This window comes from Apteryx mantelli, chromosome 3 (assembly GCF_036417845.1).
Source record: "Apteryx mantelli isolate bAptMan1 chromosome 3, bAptMan1.hap1, whole genome shotgun sequence".
Lineage (NCBI taxonomy): Eukaryota > Metazoa > Chordata > Aves > Apterygiformes > Apterygidae > Apteryx > Apteryx mantelli.
Window position 1 is genome coordinate 90,140,169 of NC_089980.1, and position 17,210 is coordinate 90,157,378.

Sequence of the window (17,210 nt, forward strand, 5' to 3'; positions counted from 1 at the left end):
TACAAATCCTTATGTATGTCTAATATTTTTCAGTTTAATACATGATCATTTCTCTCTCTCTTTTTACAGGAGTCTTCAAGATGAATACCACGGCAATTAGCCCCCTCACCGTTACTCCCCTAGGTTTTGTTCCAGATTTTAAAATGCCACCCTTGTGCCTTTCAATGAGACTGTGTGTGAAAACTGGAGAGAGATTCATCATCTTGTTTTCCATGTGGCAAATATTTGTTTTGCAATTGGACTAGTTATTCCAACTACTCTAAATCTTCATATGATTTTTCTACGAGGCCTGCTGACCATAGGTAGGCCAATTTTTCTGGAGAGCTTTACAACCTTCATGAAGTAGAAATAGCAGTTAGTGAACATTGTAAAGCATTCTTCTGGTCTCTTCAGTTTGTGGTGAAATTCCAGCATATATTCATGGTCATTGTACTTTGCTGAAGGTGTTTTTGATGTAAGCATAAGTCTGACCCTGATAGACATTATATGGAAAAGGTTATATATCTATTCAGACTCTTAAAATTTTGTGAAAATAAAATTGACAACTTCAAACTTACGTAGGTGTTGACACAAAAATTAGTGGAACTCATTTATGTCAGACCTGACTGGCTGCTTACAATTTGTTAGGCTCTGAATCATAGTTAAGTCTATGGATCATTAAGACCTTAGTATTAGGTTTCATGTAAATAGTGGGACTGTGCATTGGCTAGTACACTGGCTTAGTGCGTCTGTAATACATAAGGTTTTCCTCGAGAAGCTTAATGTAATGGCTAGCCCCATGTGTTCTTTAAATGTGGGTTCAAACCCATGGCATTTGCTGTTCTTCAGTGTTATTTTAATTTCCAGTTTAGAAATAGTAGTTTTCAGTATAGAGTGAAGTCTGGGTTTCATTGAAGTTGGTCAAATTTCCTCCACCATTGTTGTCATCTCATGGTGCAAAAAAGATTTTATTTCAGAGGAAATACTAAATTTGGCATGTTTGAGACTAAGCAAGCATGGTCTAATTTGTAGCATTCTGGCAGTTCCACAGCTATTTCAAAGTCCCTGTACTTTGTGTGGAACAAAGTCTTTGTGATTGAATGAAAAAGAAATGTGAGTCATTACAGTGTAAGGAAGATATGTTGTAGAAACCCAGGTGTTACTTACTAGTATCACAACACAGAGGATGCTCAACGGTTTTTAAGTGAGAATGCTTATTTGTGTAAAAGTATGTATCAGCTGTATGATAGAACTTCTGTGGTCTTGCCATTTCTTTTTTACAGTTGTTATAGGATAATCTATCAAAACAGACTTAACTAATGACCAAGGGTCTCAGCATTGCAAGACCTTTGTCTGTGGAGTTCTCATTTAAAAACAATGGGAGTTCTGCACATGCAGAGCTTAACTGCTTTGGGCTCTAGGTCTTTTTGCATTTTGAACTGAGAAACAGATACAGAATCAGAATTTTTCAAGCTGAGTTGGCAGCTGGAAGCAAATATATTCTGTGAGCAGCAGAAGTAATGAAGCTTGGTTTCCTGTGGATTTACGTCCTTCGTGCCAGTGTCCCTGCCCCAGCCATGTGCTGCTCCACAGTATCACCCCTCTTGAATACTTTCGGGCATTATATTCTCCTATCCCTTTTAGTCTAATCAAACCACTGATAAGAGACACCACATTTTAATTATCTGGTTAGTATATAAATACTGCCTGGCTAGTCAGCAACCCAGGCGGAATAGATAAATATTGAGTTTGCATTGTCTTCAGGGAGAAAGGGGGAAAGGACACTAATTTGGTACCTTTTCCCTTTGCCTGTCTTCCTGTTTGCATCAAACTTGCAGGAAAATAAACATGTGACTTCTACATTTCTGTCAGATGTGGCTGAATTTGGCCAGTTTGTTCACAGTTATTTGGGATAGACTGACTGATGCGTAATCTATCATCTCATAAATATAGCCTTTATACGCTAAAAATAGTATTCCTAATTATATAGCATGCCTTATCTTATAGAACAACTGTCACTATTCAAAGTGAAGTAACCAAAAAAGAGAAAGCATTTGAAATTTTGTCTCTGATGGCATACAAGTGAAATCTGGTTTCTGCTGTGTTTTTGTCACAATGCAATGACAGCAGTTCCTTTACGTTTTTCAAAAATATCTGTGCATGACTTTAGGAGTTTTTTTTGCAACTAGTGCTTACTAATTAGATATGAATGTTCCTGACACAGACAATGAGGGTTCATTTCTCTGCTCTTGTTTGTCTAATTTATACAATACTAGTAATAAAGTTTTGTGGGTTCATTAATTTTTACTGTACTGAAGATAGTTTTCCCCCATCCCACCTCTCCTTCATTTTAGTAACAGACTGTCGTGGTCTACACCTTTCAGCTTTCCCCAGTCCTGATCTGAATTCTTGTTCCTTCAGCGCTGCAAACCTGTGCTGCAGCCCAGCCTGCTGAGGGGCTGTCAGTGCCTGTTTGTAGTGTTTTAGTGAGGGGCTCATAGTAGCATTACATGTATTGATTAATAGAGCCTAACTGTCGTAAAGCTTGTAGCAATACATTGCTTTCCAGTGTAATTGTACCCCTTGTCAATGAACAAATTCTTGATAGCTTTGTAAGAATGTATTTATTGATCATTGAAGTTTAACTTGCTATTTTAATTCTTACAGGATGTGCGTTGTTCATCATTTGGGCTACGCTCTACCGTTGTGCCTTGGACATAATGATCTGGAATTCTGTTTTTTTGGTTGTCAACCTTTTACATTTTATATACCTAGTGTATAAGAGCAGACCGGTATGTATAACACCTAAATTCCATAAGCAAAACTTAGTAAGATGAAAGAAGAAGGAAGTTTAGCTCATATTTGCTGGACAAACCTATCAATGAATTACACAGGGAGTTCTTTCTAACTGACTCAGCTATGTCAGTAAAGAACCAGACCATTAGTATTTTTAGCCGAATCTGATTCAGTACATAATTTCTTTTTTTTTTTTTCCTGAAATTCATGTTATTTAAAACTATATAAAACATATATATTTAAAACCTATGTGGATTTCAGAAGTTACTATTGACTGATTTGGGCTGTTCTGGTGGTAAGGAAGGGGTTATATAGTTTCATGGCAGAGACCAAAAATACTATTTTAGTTTTGAGTTCTGTGTGTATTTGTGGTTTGTGTCACTTGCCCCACCCTCTCGCTCACAAGAGTGCATGCATGTACACATTCTGAAATAAAATCCTACTAAGATATTTCAAACTGAGCATGCTAGGATAGTAATTTTTTTAAGATTAGGAATTTGGGAGGGATCAAACTTTCTTACCTGACTTTTAAGTCTTGAATATTCTCTGTGGTTGGAAGGAGACTGATAGATTGTAAGTGTCCAAATGGACTATTATTTCAACATAGAAACAAATTCTAATGTCCATCTATAAACAACCTTCATGCTCTTTGCTTTGTTCACAAGTGCTTTGGCCCGTATGTTTTGTATGCCATATTCCCTTTAAATGCAAATGAAAGATAAATGAGATGCTATTCCCTTTTCTGAACATCTGTGGGACTCAGAGATGAGCAGGAAAATTGGGTAAGATGTGGGAAGAGCAATATTAAGCAAGACGATCTTTCCTGTTTTCCAATTTTGTGCATTCACTGAGTCTGAGGGCCATATCTGGGAATTTTGCAACTTCTTTTATTCCCTTTAAAATAGTGTATTGGAATACCATTCTTCAAATGCATCCTGAGAATATATTTGAAATATATACCAAAAATAAAGGATTCTTTTCCCTGCCTTCAGGTAAATATATATCCAACAGAAAGCTAATTTATTGTTTTTTATATTTTGTATATTGTTTTTATTGTATTTATTGTTATTATTCACCCAGAATTACATTCTGTCTCTGCAAAATGATTAACAACCTGGCCTTCTGTTGGTATATGCACATCCAAACTAGATAATCTTTAATGTAATATTAGCTGTTATATACCAGCCAAATATTTTGAACACTTACCATTTCATTAATGTTAATATTAGCTTCTGCAGTCTGCAAAATCTAAGGCAAAAAAATGTGTAATGCAAAGGTTACAGGAGTATATTTGGGTCAGATTATCAGGTTTTCAGGAGAATAACTCTGCCGTTGCTTAAAATCTGACGCATTCCAGAAGTGTGCAACAGCTGGTATACAAAAAAACCCCAAAACAACAACAACAAAAAAAAACACACACAAAAAAAAAAAAGGCTGGAAATAGCTCTTCACCAAATCAAAGCAGCCTGTGCAAGAAGGCAGCTAGGAAATTGGCAGCCTCCTCTTCTCCTGTCAAGGCAGCATAAAGCTTGACCTCTCTCTGGCCTAGAGGATAGTTTAAAACTAGCTAGATTGCTCTACTACTAGACATTTAGATATGTATAGTAAATATTTCTAGTTGTCTAAAGTACTCTCTGCCTCTCGGAGAGTAATCTTCCCAGTTAAAGGGTAAATTCCTCTTTTGTTTGTGTTGCTAATGTTGTTATTTTAGAAGTCTGTTCAATCCACTTATGTCATCATCAAGATACAATAGCGTCATGAAACTGCACTGCATTTCTGCTACTCGGCCATTGCCATGCTGTCCAAACCATCACACAAAATAACAGTTTTGATAGTGCAGAACCAGTGAGGTCAGATTCGACATTTATGTTTTGAGGTAGATTTTGCATATGGATATTCTGGTCTTTTCATATGAGGTGAACTCATGTTGCATTCTTTTCCCTCAGTGAAGACACCAAGTTAGCATGTTCTGTTTCCCTTCAACCCACCCACTGTCTTAGCCTTTTAATATGGTCTTGAGACCTCTAGTCCTTTGTCAAGGGTGACAGAAAATGGCCAACAAAGTCAGAGGTTAGGAGTGCACAGCTAATGTAAACTAATTTCCCAGAAAACAATCCTTAAAACTAATCTGTATTTTTGAAAGTGAATTGTGCCATGTGTTCCTCGTACATGGGTAGTGGTTCTCCAGTTCATACCAATCCAGTGCTTTCCATAATGCTAAGTGATAGATTACTAGAGAATAGAAGAGCATCTTGGGAGGAAGACACACTGATGTGGTTAGGTTTAAAAAAAAAAAAACAAAAAAAACCCTTACAATGTGTAAAGCGGTACTGAATAAAGCAGAAAAAACTCTTGTCTTCTGTGATTACAATTGTCAACATAGTTTATGGTATGCATAGGTTGGATTTTTTTAGTGCATTATAGTATAGTCTTCATGTAAAAGTACCAGATTTTTCTGCAAAATTATCTAGTAAATTTGTTGGCAGAATTATTTGTAAGCATTTGGATACTACAGAGATAGTCATGGATGAAGTACTCTATGGGTAAGGTTAAATGAAGGAAAAACTAAAAACATGAAATGTGGCTTAAACTGTTAGTACCTAAAGCTGGTAGAAAATTACCTCCAAATAAGAAAGGAAGGACTGGAGGTCTGCTTTTAACTTTGCTCTGTTTCTGTATACCTTCCCCACTGAGCTGTGGAATGTCGGCAGAATCCAATATATATCTGATACTGCCCTCCAGTAGCTTGTGCACCACAGAAATGTACTGTAAAACCACAGCTGTTCTTATACAGAACAAACTAGAGTTTTATGTGGAGGACATTAGAGGGACCATGGGCAAATGGACTTTTGTGGACTTCTAAAATGCTGTGCAACTTAAGGGTTTCAGCTCAAGTTGGGCAGAGCAAATTGTCAATGGAGGAAGAATAAAAGGAAATGAGTGAAAGAAAGAGATGGTAGGAAAGCTGAAATCTTTACTTGCACAGCTAAAAACAACTACAGAACAAACAGTTCATAGGTACTTGTAGGCTTAGGCAACCACAGCATATAAAAAAGGCTGAAGCTTAAATTGCATTTGTCTACAACAGGTTGATGAATTGAGTAGATCTACTTATATATGTTCAAACAAAAGAAGGGCTCTACCTACAACAGTGTTCCTCTAATATGGAGCACAGACTCATCCAAAGGTTACCAACTGAAGATGCTATATGACCTTTACAACTTAAAGCCTAGCCAAGAATTAGCTCTAATAGGCTAGCCATGTGGTGGTGGTTCTTAGTATATTAAGGCCTAAATAACTTCCATGTTTTTCTTTCCATTAGGTTTAAGAAATTACATTGTTTATAAATCTTACATGAAAAATATTACACTACTTTAGTTGATTAGGTGTAACACATAGATTTTCAGTTATTATTTTAAAAATCAGCAGTTTTAAACCCCCCCCCCACACACACACACACAAGTTCCTTTGCAGTTTTAGTTTTCAGTTCATGTCTAGGAGTCAACAATGAGATGATGCAGATTAAGCTCTCCCCCCCACACACACACACACTTTTTTCTTTTTCAGGAAGACCTAAAAGGGAACTTAGTGTATGATAAGTCTTAATTTTCTTCCATTAGAAGTTTTATTCAAGGAACATAATTTCAGCAGAACTTCTAGGAGTGAATAATAGTTGAGATGCATAACAGCTAGTTCAGAAACACTGTGGTGTGGAATAACCATCTAGTTTTAGGTAAGTCCTGCATAATGAGAAGCTTAGTATCTGTTTCTCATCAGGGGCTATGTAATTAGCTCTTGTATCCTGGCAAGACTATGGCTTTGTTTAGTTTGCACCCAACTTGATCCATGGTCTGGAAACTGTTTAGGGAGCCACTTTCCTGATTCTCTGACTCTTAAACCAGAGGAGAGCAAGGCTTGGGCAGGGGGCTGGAGTTGTGCCTGCAGTGTAGACAGCTAGCTTGTGCTCCAGCTCCTGACACCTGTGCTGCAGGTGGCTCAGCTGTAGACTGGGCTGTTTGACTTCATGCTGGAACATAGAAGGAGCACTCAACAAGGCTAGATACCTACTGGGAGGCAAGCTAATATGTCTAGCATTCACTTGGGTCAAGTGCCTACCACATTGTAGGCTCATGCTTGACCATGTCCTGACTTGGATACAACATCATCAGAGTACTTGCCCGACCAAGATCTTGTGCTCAGCTTGTATCCACCAATGTTAAGGTAGTCTTTGTGGTGGTGTTTCCCTCCCCCGCCCCACCCTGATTTCTTTCTTTTCTTTACCCTCTTATCTGTCTAGATCCTTGCATGACTCCCTTCTCTGTATCAGATCATAGCCTAGAGTTCATGCTTTACTTAAGGTAGTGTGTCTATGAAGTTACACTAAACATGAAGCTACTCATTTCACCTCTGTCCCTATAAGACTTTCATGACTGTATCTTTCTGTCCATGGCAGAATGTAGTATTGTTCCATAGGGAAGAATGAGGAAAATTTCTGAAACTAAAATAAAACATTGGAAAGGTATAATGAAAACTGTCTTGGACAGTGAGAGTTCTTACAATTGTGCTAATGAATGATAGATAATAAGTAGTTGAAGTGAGCCATATTTAAAATAGTTCCATGCGTATAAGTGCTAACTCTACACATCCCACCATGATCAAAATACAGTCTCCTACATGTCATGAACAAAAAAATGTGACGCGACTGACAGATTTTAAGTTTACTCTTTCTTGCTTGGACATGCAAAACCTTCCTGACATATATGTCATAGGTAATTTAACCCTGGCCTTTGTAGGTACACACACTTCTCTTTCAAAATACTTCTCATAGTGGTGAAGCTTACAGTACTTAGTTCAGATAAATGTCCACTTGAACTGAAGTAAGAAGCTTGCAGGAACAGTCTTCCATACAAACATTTCCTAGACCTTCTCCTTCTGATGTGATTGGAATTACTACCTGAAGAGCCTTCTTAAAATGTGTCAATTCTGTTGGCTCTAAAAACAAATGAGTACATGTTGACATTCTCCGTATTACTGGATAGAGAACAAAGTAAAATCTTTTGAACCACCAGCATAGATGCAGATATGCAGGAAGAAGAAATGTTAAAATGTAGGAAGACTATCAAATACATTTAACTGGGAAATGCTCTGCGTAATCATTGACTGTTTTCCTACGTAGTCTCAGTCACTTTGTGGTACTTGTACTGAAGCTCAGGACATGAGAGCTCCTGGAAATTAAAAGCCCCTGAGAGGAAGCATTTAATAAAGTCTAACAATTATGAGCGCTTTCAAAGAATGCAAAGGTTTATTTGTGGTCTCTGCTTCTGAGACAATAGCTTCACCTTATGAAATAGGAATGTGGAATTGGAGTCATCTTGTCTCCCTTCATCCATCTCCGAATTTAACCTATTTGTCTTGGCTGATTCTATAGCCAGTAAAAACAGGTACCTCCAAATCATGATTCAACCCAGCTACCTAACACTTGTCTTAAGATGTGTTAGTGCCATCCCTTTCCACTGGCTAGAGAACAAGCCTGCACAACTATTTTACACTAGTGACCTAACTTTAGTTAGTCATAGTTAGGTAAGAGGCATTTCATCTCTGCTTTCTAGCAGCATGAGGAAAAAATTCAAATCCCTTTATGCTAATCTAAATGTAACACAACAGAGAATTGGGTTCTGATCTGGTTTTCAGAAGGTTTGTATTTCTACTGCTGTGGGTTTGGTCAGTGGGAACTGCAGGTGCCCAGCTTCTCTGAAGACTGGTCTCTAAATATCTAGTGATACCCGGAATTCATAAATCATGTGAATTTAAACAATAGGGGAAAATTAAATGGAAACAGGGAAATATTCCAAAAGATAGATGACTCTCCATATTGTAGTCTCCCTGTTATAGACTTCAAGTGTGATGCCTGGTGGTTGCACGTGTCTTTTTAGCTGTCTTACACATTGTGTTTATATGAACTTGAAGGATTTTTTTAAGGATGTTTTTCTAGAGAAAACTAGAGAATACAGAAGAGAAATTCTTAAACATTTTTGAATGAGATTTTCTGTCAGCAACTATTGCCCATCTCAAAATCAATTTTATTTAGTCATCCTCACAAATTACATTTTTAAGGAGAGAAAAGAATGGAAGAATGACTACAAGTTAGTCATATTACAAAATGAATAATTGATGTTTTCAGTTGTTAAATATTTATTTTATTAAATGGAGCATGCAAAATAGTAGCGAGTTTCTCTTCTGACCAGAAAATTATTTCTGTGGTTTTTGCTCCTTGGAACTTTACAGATTTGGCTTTTTTAGTCTGAATGGCAGCTAAGAGATTCTAGTCAGTGTCTCTGCTGAGCTCTGACTAGAAATTTTGGCAGGATCCCAAAATATTTCAACCGTTGCAAAACAAAACATTACACCTACCCATATGGCTCATTTGGAATATGACCCACAAGCCTGACTGCAGTAGTCAACTGAGCTTGTAAAGAGTGAATAGTGTGTTTTGAGGGAGACCATCTAAAGTATAGATGCAGATCTATATTATGGTGTCCAACCTGATCATTCTTTAAGAAAGTGGTTATGCCTGCTTTCTTCCATAAGTGTTGTACATTTGAGAAAGATCGTGAAATTTAAATCATGTGCTAGTTAAGGGATTGTGTTAGCACACGGCCAAATCCTGTTCTGATGTCTGTATTTGTTGTTTTGGAGTTACAAAGTCTTGGGAGCTACTTATATGTTAATCTGAGAATGGAATTAATCTCTCTGAGTTGCAGGGATCATGTATAGAAAGAGGTACAAATGAAATTGTTAAGGCTGTTACAAAGAAGGGAATTCCTGGAGAACCTATGCGCAGAACAAATTGTTTTCTAAGTTTAGGGTTATGCGGAACATACTCTGAAATCAAGCGGTTCAAGGCAATCCCCAGCACAATACAATATCCTTTGCCAGTTTAAATTTAACCTCGTTTTGCCCACATAGAAGTCCTCTGAGGTGTTAAAGACTGGGGCATAAGAAACACACAGAAATTCAAAACCTCCTTTTCATATAAATGTAGTCACTGGTGAAAGATGTAATTAGTAGTTGATATCATGTGAAACCAGTGTAACTCAAGGTCAAATGACTTTATTGTTAATCTTGCCTGAAGATTTGCATTCAAGCCCTTCTCATCTCTGTCCTGACACATTTCTGGGGCAGAACTGGTGTTATAGGAGGTGGAGGGAGACATCTAACAGAATATTGACAAGTAATGAAACAAAAAGATCCATTTAAGTGTTTTGAGAAGGCTTGACATTCAATTGAAACTTTTGTATGGACAGATCAAAAAATCAAACAAACTCAATAGCCTAATAGAGTTGGGCAGGGTAAATGCACTTAGATACTGTACACAAAATTAGCATTAAGTTCAGCTGTAGGGAAGGCAAAGAAAGTTCTCAAGAGTGCTTTCACAGTAACTTTTCTTGTGAAAAGCCTGTTTAAAAAAAAAAAAAAACACCCTTGTTAAGCCCTTGGAAATAGACATTGGTGTCTGTTTCACTTGCAGTCTGCCTAAAAATCGCAATGGTTTATAAGCTTGCTTTCACTTTTCATGGTTTGAGGCTGTCTGGGTAAAAAAGTGAAGACTGCATTTTAGGGTATTGTTTTGTTGAACTTTATGAAAAATAAGGCTGCAATGCTGAGAACTCATGAAATGATAATGTCACGGTCACGTGCTACCTTATTTCTTCCTATTTAGGAATTTAGTAACTAACTGTGTACAACTGTTGTGGGATTAACCCACCATCTCTACCTGATTGTCATTCTGAAGTGATTCCCTTGGAGTTCAGTGGCCCATATATGGGCTGAATTGCATCCAGTGAATGAGGCTGTAGGTAAAATACTTCACAAGTATGGCTTCGTAAATCTAGAAAGTTTCTCCTTCAGCTCAGTTTGTTCTAGATTTAAATAAATCTGAAATGTTACAAAAAAAAATTGTCATTTTTTCCAAGAACTTTTGTTACGCCTCATTTTGTTTCATACACACACGTAACTCCACTATAAGAGCAGTTCAGGGCCGATTTTTGATGGAGAATACATATCTCTCATAGGCTCTCGAAAATATTTTTTTCCTAAAATACTCCCTTAGGGAAGGAATAGCATGTGCTTGACAGTTTGAGGCCCTCATGGGCCTCAGGCAGCCTTGAATACTCCCATAGTCGTTCTGGAACTCCCCCTCTGTCAGCCACAAGGTGCCCAGCAGTTTCTCGGGCTACATCTGTTGGCTGTGTCCAGCTGAAAAATTACTCCTGTGCCTGCCTCTTCTCTCCTCCCCTATTTTCAACATTGAAATACAAAAAAATCTAGAAAACTCTGTCAATGTGGAATGTTCTGATTTGTTGAAGTGGTGACTCCTTTCCCCTTCTTTCTGCCTCTTTTCTTTGTTGCTTTTCTATGTTTTCTGTTCTATATGTATTTTATTTTTTCATTATCTGATGCTCCTTTTTCTGACTTGTTTTCCTCCCAGCAAATATGCAGGCTTCTGTTCAAGCTGCCTCTGCTTTAGGGGAGGTCAGGACACTGTCTCATTCCCTGCTGCCTTCATTCAGGAAAGACTTCCAGGCTTGGGATTTCAGCCAGCTTCCTCTCCTCCATTGCTGCCGCCTGAGTTTGGGTGGGCTCCTAGATGTGGGATGTTCAGCTGGCACTGATTTCTTCCTCCCTCATTACGTGCAGTTTCAGTATGATGGTATTGTTTTTCAGGACTCATAGTCTTGCTTTTCTGCTGCAAGTGAGCCAAGAATGTAAGGGATGAAAGGTGCTCCCAGGAGAGTCTGAGAGATAGTCAGAATGAGACATGGATGTGGTGTGAAAAATGCAAGTAGCCTCATTTTTTCTGTGTTATTCTGGCCCAAGTTCTATTTGCTGTTACATCAACAGAAGTCTCAAAATACTCCTTGTAACTGATTTAACATGCCACTTGCATGGAATAGCATCTTAAAGTGCCAAGAGTTCTATCCTAGTTTTAGCTAAGGTTTTGGTCCCTTTCTCATAGACAGCGTTTGTGGATGGATGTCACACATTTACCAGTTCTTTCCTTTTTTAAACTTAAACAAAGACATAGCAACTACAACACCCATGCAGTCTTACCTTTTTATTGACTAATCCATCTGTGTTTATTGATGTCTTTTGTTTTTGTATTCTAGATTAAGATAGAAAAGGAGCTTAGCAGTCTCTACAAGAGAATGTTTGAACCACTCCATGTGCCTCCAGATCTGTTCCAAAGATTAACTGGACAATTCTGCAATATTCAGACTTTAAAGACAGGTCAAACTTATGCTGCAGAGGATAAAACATCAGTTGATGATAGACTAAGCATCCTGCTGAAGGGGAAGTAGGTTCTATAAAGCTTGGGAACAGCTTATGTATTGGGTGATGGCTGAATACATTAGAAAGTTGGGGTTTTTTGTTAGCTTTCTAAATGTTACTGATTGTAATATGTTATGGGCTACCCGTATGGGCTGTTATGTTATGTTAAAAGGTCTATAGCCTTTTGTGACACTGTTTTCAACTGATAGTGATGGATCTTACTGAGAGCATATTATGCCTCCACTTGTGTGTGCAGCCACGTTGATATTAATGGGGATTATATTTGTGTAATACCAAAGGTAGTGTCTTCCAGAACAAGCAAGAAACTTCTTTGAAGTCTTACTTAAGTCATCTTCTCAGTGCATACTTGGATTTTAAGGTTAAAAAGCACTACATGAGGAGAAAAAAATTATGCTTCAGTGGAACTTAAAACAAGAGGCCTCTTGAAATTGACTCATTGCAAGTAATAGATGCAAGCAGAAAGAGGCAGGCGCGTTGTCCTGGGGCTGGCAAAACACAGATGGGAAAGGGCCTGATTCATAAAATCCCGTGGCTAGACCGTAATCATGAAGCTCTTAAGTTCTGGCCAATATTTTAACCAATTTCTGTGGGTGGCAACAGTGCCATCAGGTTTCATCCTTTTTCCTTGACTCTGAAGTCATTAGCTGCTCATTTCTGTGAAGCTGATTTTCTAAAGGAAGCCTGATTTTTTTTCTGGCAGCATGGCATTACCTTTCAGACCTTTCTCATTCTGAAAAGCAATGTTTTGAGAATACACACAACATCAGGCAACTAAAATTGGCTGGTAGCCTGTTCTATTTGGAATCAGTGGAGGTTTAGACAGAAAACAGGTTAGCTCTTTGGCTGAAATTCCAGAAGATGTACATATTTTAGCCTGTTACCTTCTGCGTTACCATTGTCAATAACCATATTCAAATTTAAATTAAGTTATTCAACCTCCATGATTTTAAAATGTTGATTCATACATTTTTATTTCCAGAATGAAGGTCTCTTATCGAGGACACTTTCTGCATAATATTTACCCTTGTGCCTTTATAGATTCTCCTGAATTTCGATCAACTCAGATGAATCGGGGTGAGAAATTCCAGGTACACTTTGATTTAAATGTCACTCGATATGAACTAACGAGCTATTAAAAAAAACAGCTTAGTACCCATAGTATAAGTTTGATCAACAGTGAACTATTTGGCTTGCATAATTTTGCTAGCTTTCTAGTACTGATGTTTAATGATGGCCCATATCAAGAATAACTTAAAATGAAATGCTGCAAAACAATACTATGATGGTGTCCACCGACCAGCTGTTCTGTTCCCTCTTTCTTTTTACTATTCACAAATTTATTTTGTGTTAAAATATTATTCAGGACAAATAATTTAAAAGATAGCTTTTACTGGAAAAAGAGATGATGTGAGTGGTCCCTTCACTAGTTTAAAAACAAAAAAAGGAAAAAGTCTTTTTCTGCACTTAGAGTAATCTTCGGTGTTACTGAAATGAAAGATTTTGAAGATTCAAGCACTAATAGTTTGAAATTGATGTTTATTTAAACATATTAATGCTTCTGTCATTTTGAAAGTTGTTAAAGCAACATTAACTGAAAGACATAATGCTATTTTGAATAAAAACATTCCTATGGGGAACAATATTGAGCAGTGGTGTAATTATACCAGTACATTAATGGATATATTATACAATAGCTTGCAGTAAAAAGTGCTATTAGAGTAGGTTTTCTCCACATAATACTGAAATCAGTATTTTGCTGCTCCCTACTTGATATTAACTGCATACGAGTGGTAATTACTAGCCTGTGGCTTAACTGGATATATCCACACTGGTATCATAACAGAAAAGGGAGGGAGGAAGAGTAATGTAGAATCTAAAATCAGTGATTGATGTAATATGTTCCAGTCAAGTACTAGGCTTAATGCCAAAGAGAGATAGTTGTCAAGATGTATTCATTTCACAGCAGTGAGGAATCCTGCAGAATTGCAGTCCTCTTCATACTATTTCTTTTGTAAATGGCTAGATAGGAATCATTTCCACTGAAAGGAAAAAGCTTAGGCCTCAAGCCGTGCCTACCTTAAATATTATTATAATCTACTACCATATACATCCTTCACTTCTGAGTTTTGCTTGCTTTTTATGATTTCAGCACACTGCAATATAAATATTCTCAGCATTGCCGTTGAAGTAGGACATGTATTAAGTCTTAAGGGCTCCATCTGCTGGCGATACTGATGAATTCTTCCTAAGCTTGTGTACTCATATTACAGACAGTGAAGTTAAAAACCATGTTTGTGTGACAGTTTTCCATTAGTTCTTAGGTTTTTTACATTTTTATTTTTTAGGAGGTAAAATTAACTTGTAATAGTAGAGGGCAGCTTATTTCTTCATAGTTGGTTTACTTTCTTTTGTAAAATATACTACTGCACTAACACTGAACTATAATGGTTTTTGTATGCCGCTGCCCTCTACTGGCATAGAATGACAAATCTGGCTATGTATTTATAAGTGTTAAACCTTCCAAGAGAAGATGTAAGCTTCTCTGTAACTGTCAGTAGCAGAATTGTCAATAATGAATCAAATAGTTCCTCAGCTCAAGTGCTAGAAGTTTGTACTTGTGAGATCGCAAGATCGGGCCACAAAGTGGTCAGAGAAAGATGAAACGATTTTTTCAAAATCTCTAAAAACTCTTTCACAACGATCTTTGGATTATACTGGTTGTTGCTGTTTGGTTACAATGACGTGGACTAAAACTTAGTAACATGTAGGCCTATTGGGTTGTGAATAGTGTCATCAGTGTAGGACTGACTTTGTATGTAAATGTTCTCTGTCATAAATGTTTACAGTTGTGGACACTGTAAGAGACCTTCCATAATTATCTGCCTCCAGATTTACTGAAAAATGAACTGGCCATATGTCTTTAAAAATACAGTGATAACAAATATGTGAGTAGTTTTAAATTTGTAAATACTATTTTCTAAGGGGTACCCTAAAGTAATTTATAGCTTTAAGAGTTATTTTAAATGTAGGCACAAATAAAATAGTATCACTTATTTTAAAGCAAGAGAGAAGTGCTAATTCTGAGTATGTGTTTTCTCAGGTCACCATTATTGCAGATGATAACTGCAAGTTCCTGTGCTGGTCCAGGGAAAGGCTGACTTATTTTCTGGAATCTGAGCCATTTCTTTATGAGATCTTTAGGTATCTTATTGGCAAAGATATTACAAATAAACTCTACTCATTGAATGACCCAACCTTAAATGACAAGGTAAGCAGTTGAAATTTTGTTTGGGAATTTTCTTGCCTCACACAAATGTATTGTTACCTCAACTTTAAATTGTCTCAAAGCACCTTGTTCTTAACCTGCTGCTACCTGTTGCTGAATTCCTACTCAGTTCTTTTTAGTGACAAAGCACGAGTCAGCAAAACATTTTGTCAGCAGCAATATTGTTTAATGGTAGCATGGTAATGTGCAAGAAAGAAGAATAACTGAGAATCAGACCTAAGTGGCTAGTGCAGATATTCCTAGCCAAGTAGTAGGCATGATGACTAGTTGCTAAAATCATGTTTTTTCCTGGATATCCTTCCTTATTAACAAATGGGTGCCTTTGTACAAAGAAGTGTATTTTTTTGGAAAGAAATCACTTGCTGAGGTCAAACAACTGGATGACGCTGATTGCCAAGGAGAATTCCAACGTGTTTGAGAGTTGCAGACATCAAAGAAAAGGGAATGTTAGGCTATGATGTAGTCAGTGAAGGGAGGCATGAAATCTATATAAAATACCTTTAATAAGTGGTCCGAATATAACTCATCTTCTTTGCATGTAGAGGGACTGTGTTTCAGGCGTCACGGGAAGTGGTCTGGATATAGTCACAGATATATTGATTATCTTGTTTTACTTTCATTTTGTCTCCTTTCTTAGTTAAATGGCTTCTCATGGTTTGGAAGGTAACTCAGCTTATGCTAGTGCATTCTTCTACTATTTATGTGGTGGCTGTAGGGTTTTTGTATGATTTATTTGAAGAACCTTCACCATCATCTATGAAAAACTTGGAATATTTATAATACAGTCTTTCCATGTTCTGTGTTTTGGGATTTAACTCACCCTAACTCAAAGCAAAAATACATCTCATCAGGTTGCCCATAAATGTCTCACAAAAAGGTTAAATAGCCACTTCTGTAATCAAAGTTGTGAATGTCCTGGGAAATGATCCAAAAGGAATGACTGCCACTGGTAATTATACAACAGAACTCAACAGGTTTGACTTGAAATTTACTTACAGCTAATTAAAAATTATATTTTTTCTCAATTTTGTACTGTTAACAGAAAGAAAGAAGGGAGAATTGTTGGAGAAACAATTTTACAGCAATAAAGCATTTTTATTCTGCCTTCTGGCCAGTGCAATAGAGGGTTACACTGTCTTGGAATCAAATGCTCAAAACTATTTCAGCTCACTGTTTTCATTGATTGTCAGTCTTGCTGATGTAATAACACAGATGTGATCTAGCAGGAATGTACCACCTATGAAGTAATCTTATAGTGTGTGGTTAATTTTTTTTTTTTAAGGAGGGCAAAAATTATAGGGGACAAAGATGTATTGTATTAATCGGAATGTATCCGTACAGTCAGTAAGTCATTTCTTGAGTATGGCCTCTGCAGGAACATGTAGCAACATGCTTCCTTTGTGTGCTAAGAATTGCATTCAGACTACATCTCCTGGCAGACTCCTTTTTTTCACTCACCATGTCTTTTTTTTTCTTTTTTTTTTATGCATGGAAGGATGACAGCATTAGAGTATTGTGCCTAGTGTATAAAATCATCTGCATCTGATTTGTGCTGCTGGCTTCTGGCACTGTAGAACTTAACATTAGTATAAATAATTCTTGAAATGAAGGAATAATGTCACATGATGCCACACTGTAATTTTGTAAATGGTCATTTTCAAGTGAAAGGTCCTTATCATACCTTTGAAATATTTTTTAAAAATCCCAGAGAGATGGTTAGACTTTAATGGAGGCTAGTTGCCAACATCTGGCAGAAAAGAGTTGCTGAATTAAATGATATATTCTATTAAAACATGGA

General features: G+C 37.1%; 1 protein-coding gene across 1 annotated transcript in view; it reads left to right on the forward strand.

The window, feature by feature from the left end:
* Positions 1 to 17,210, forward strand: part of BVES (blood vessel epicardial substance) — a 32,922-nt gene that overhangs the window by 5,370 nt on the left and 10,342 nt on the right. The window contains 6 exon segments of the mRNA XM_067293922.1: positions 70 to 138; positions 141 to 302; positions 2,647 to 2,771; positions 11,943 to 12,130; positions 13,106 to 13,214; positions 15,227 to 15,394. Coding sequence (XP_067150023.1) covers positions 81 to 138; positions 141 to 302; positions 2,647 to 2,771; positions 11,943 to 12,130; positions 13,106 to 13,214; positions 15,227 to 15,394 — 810 coding nt within the window. The 5' untranslated portion in view covers positions 70 to 80.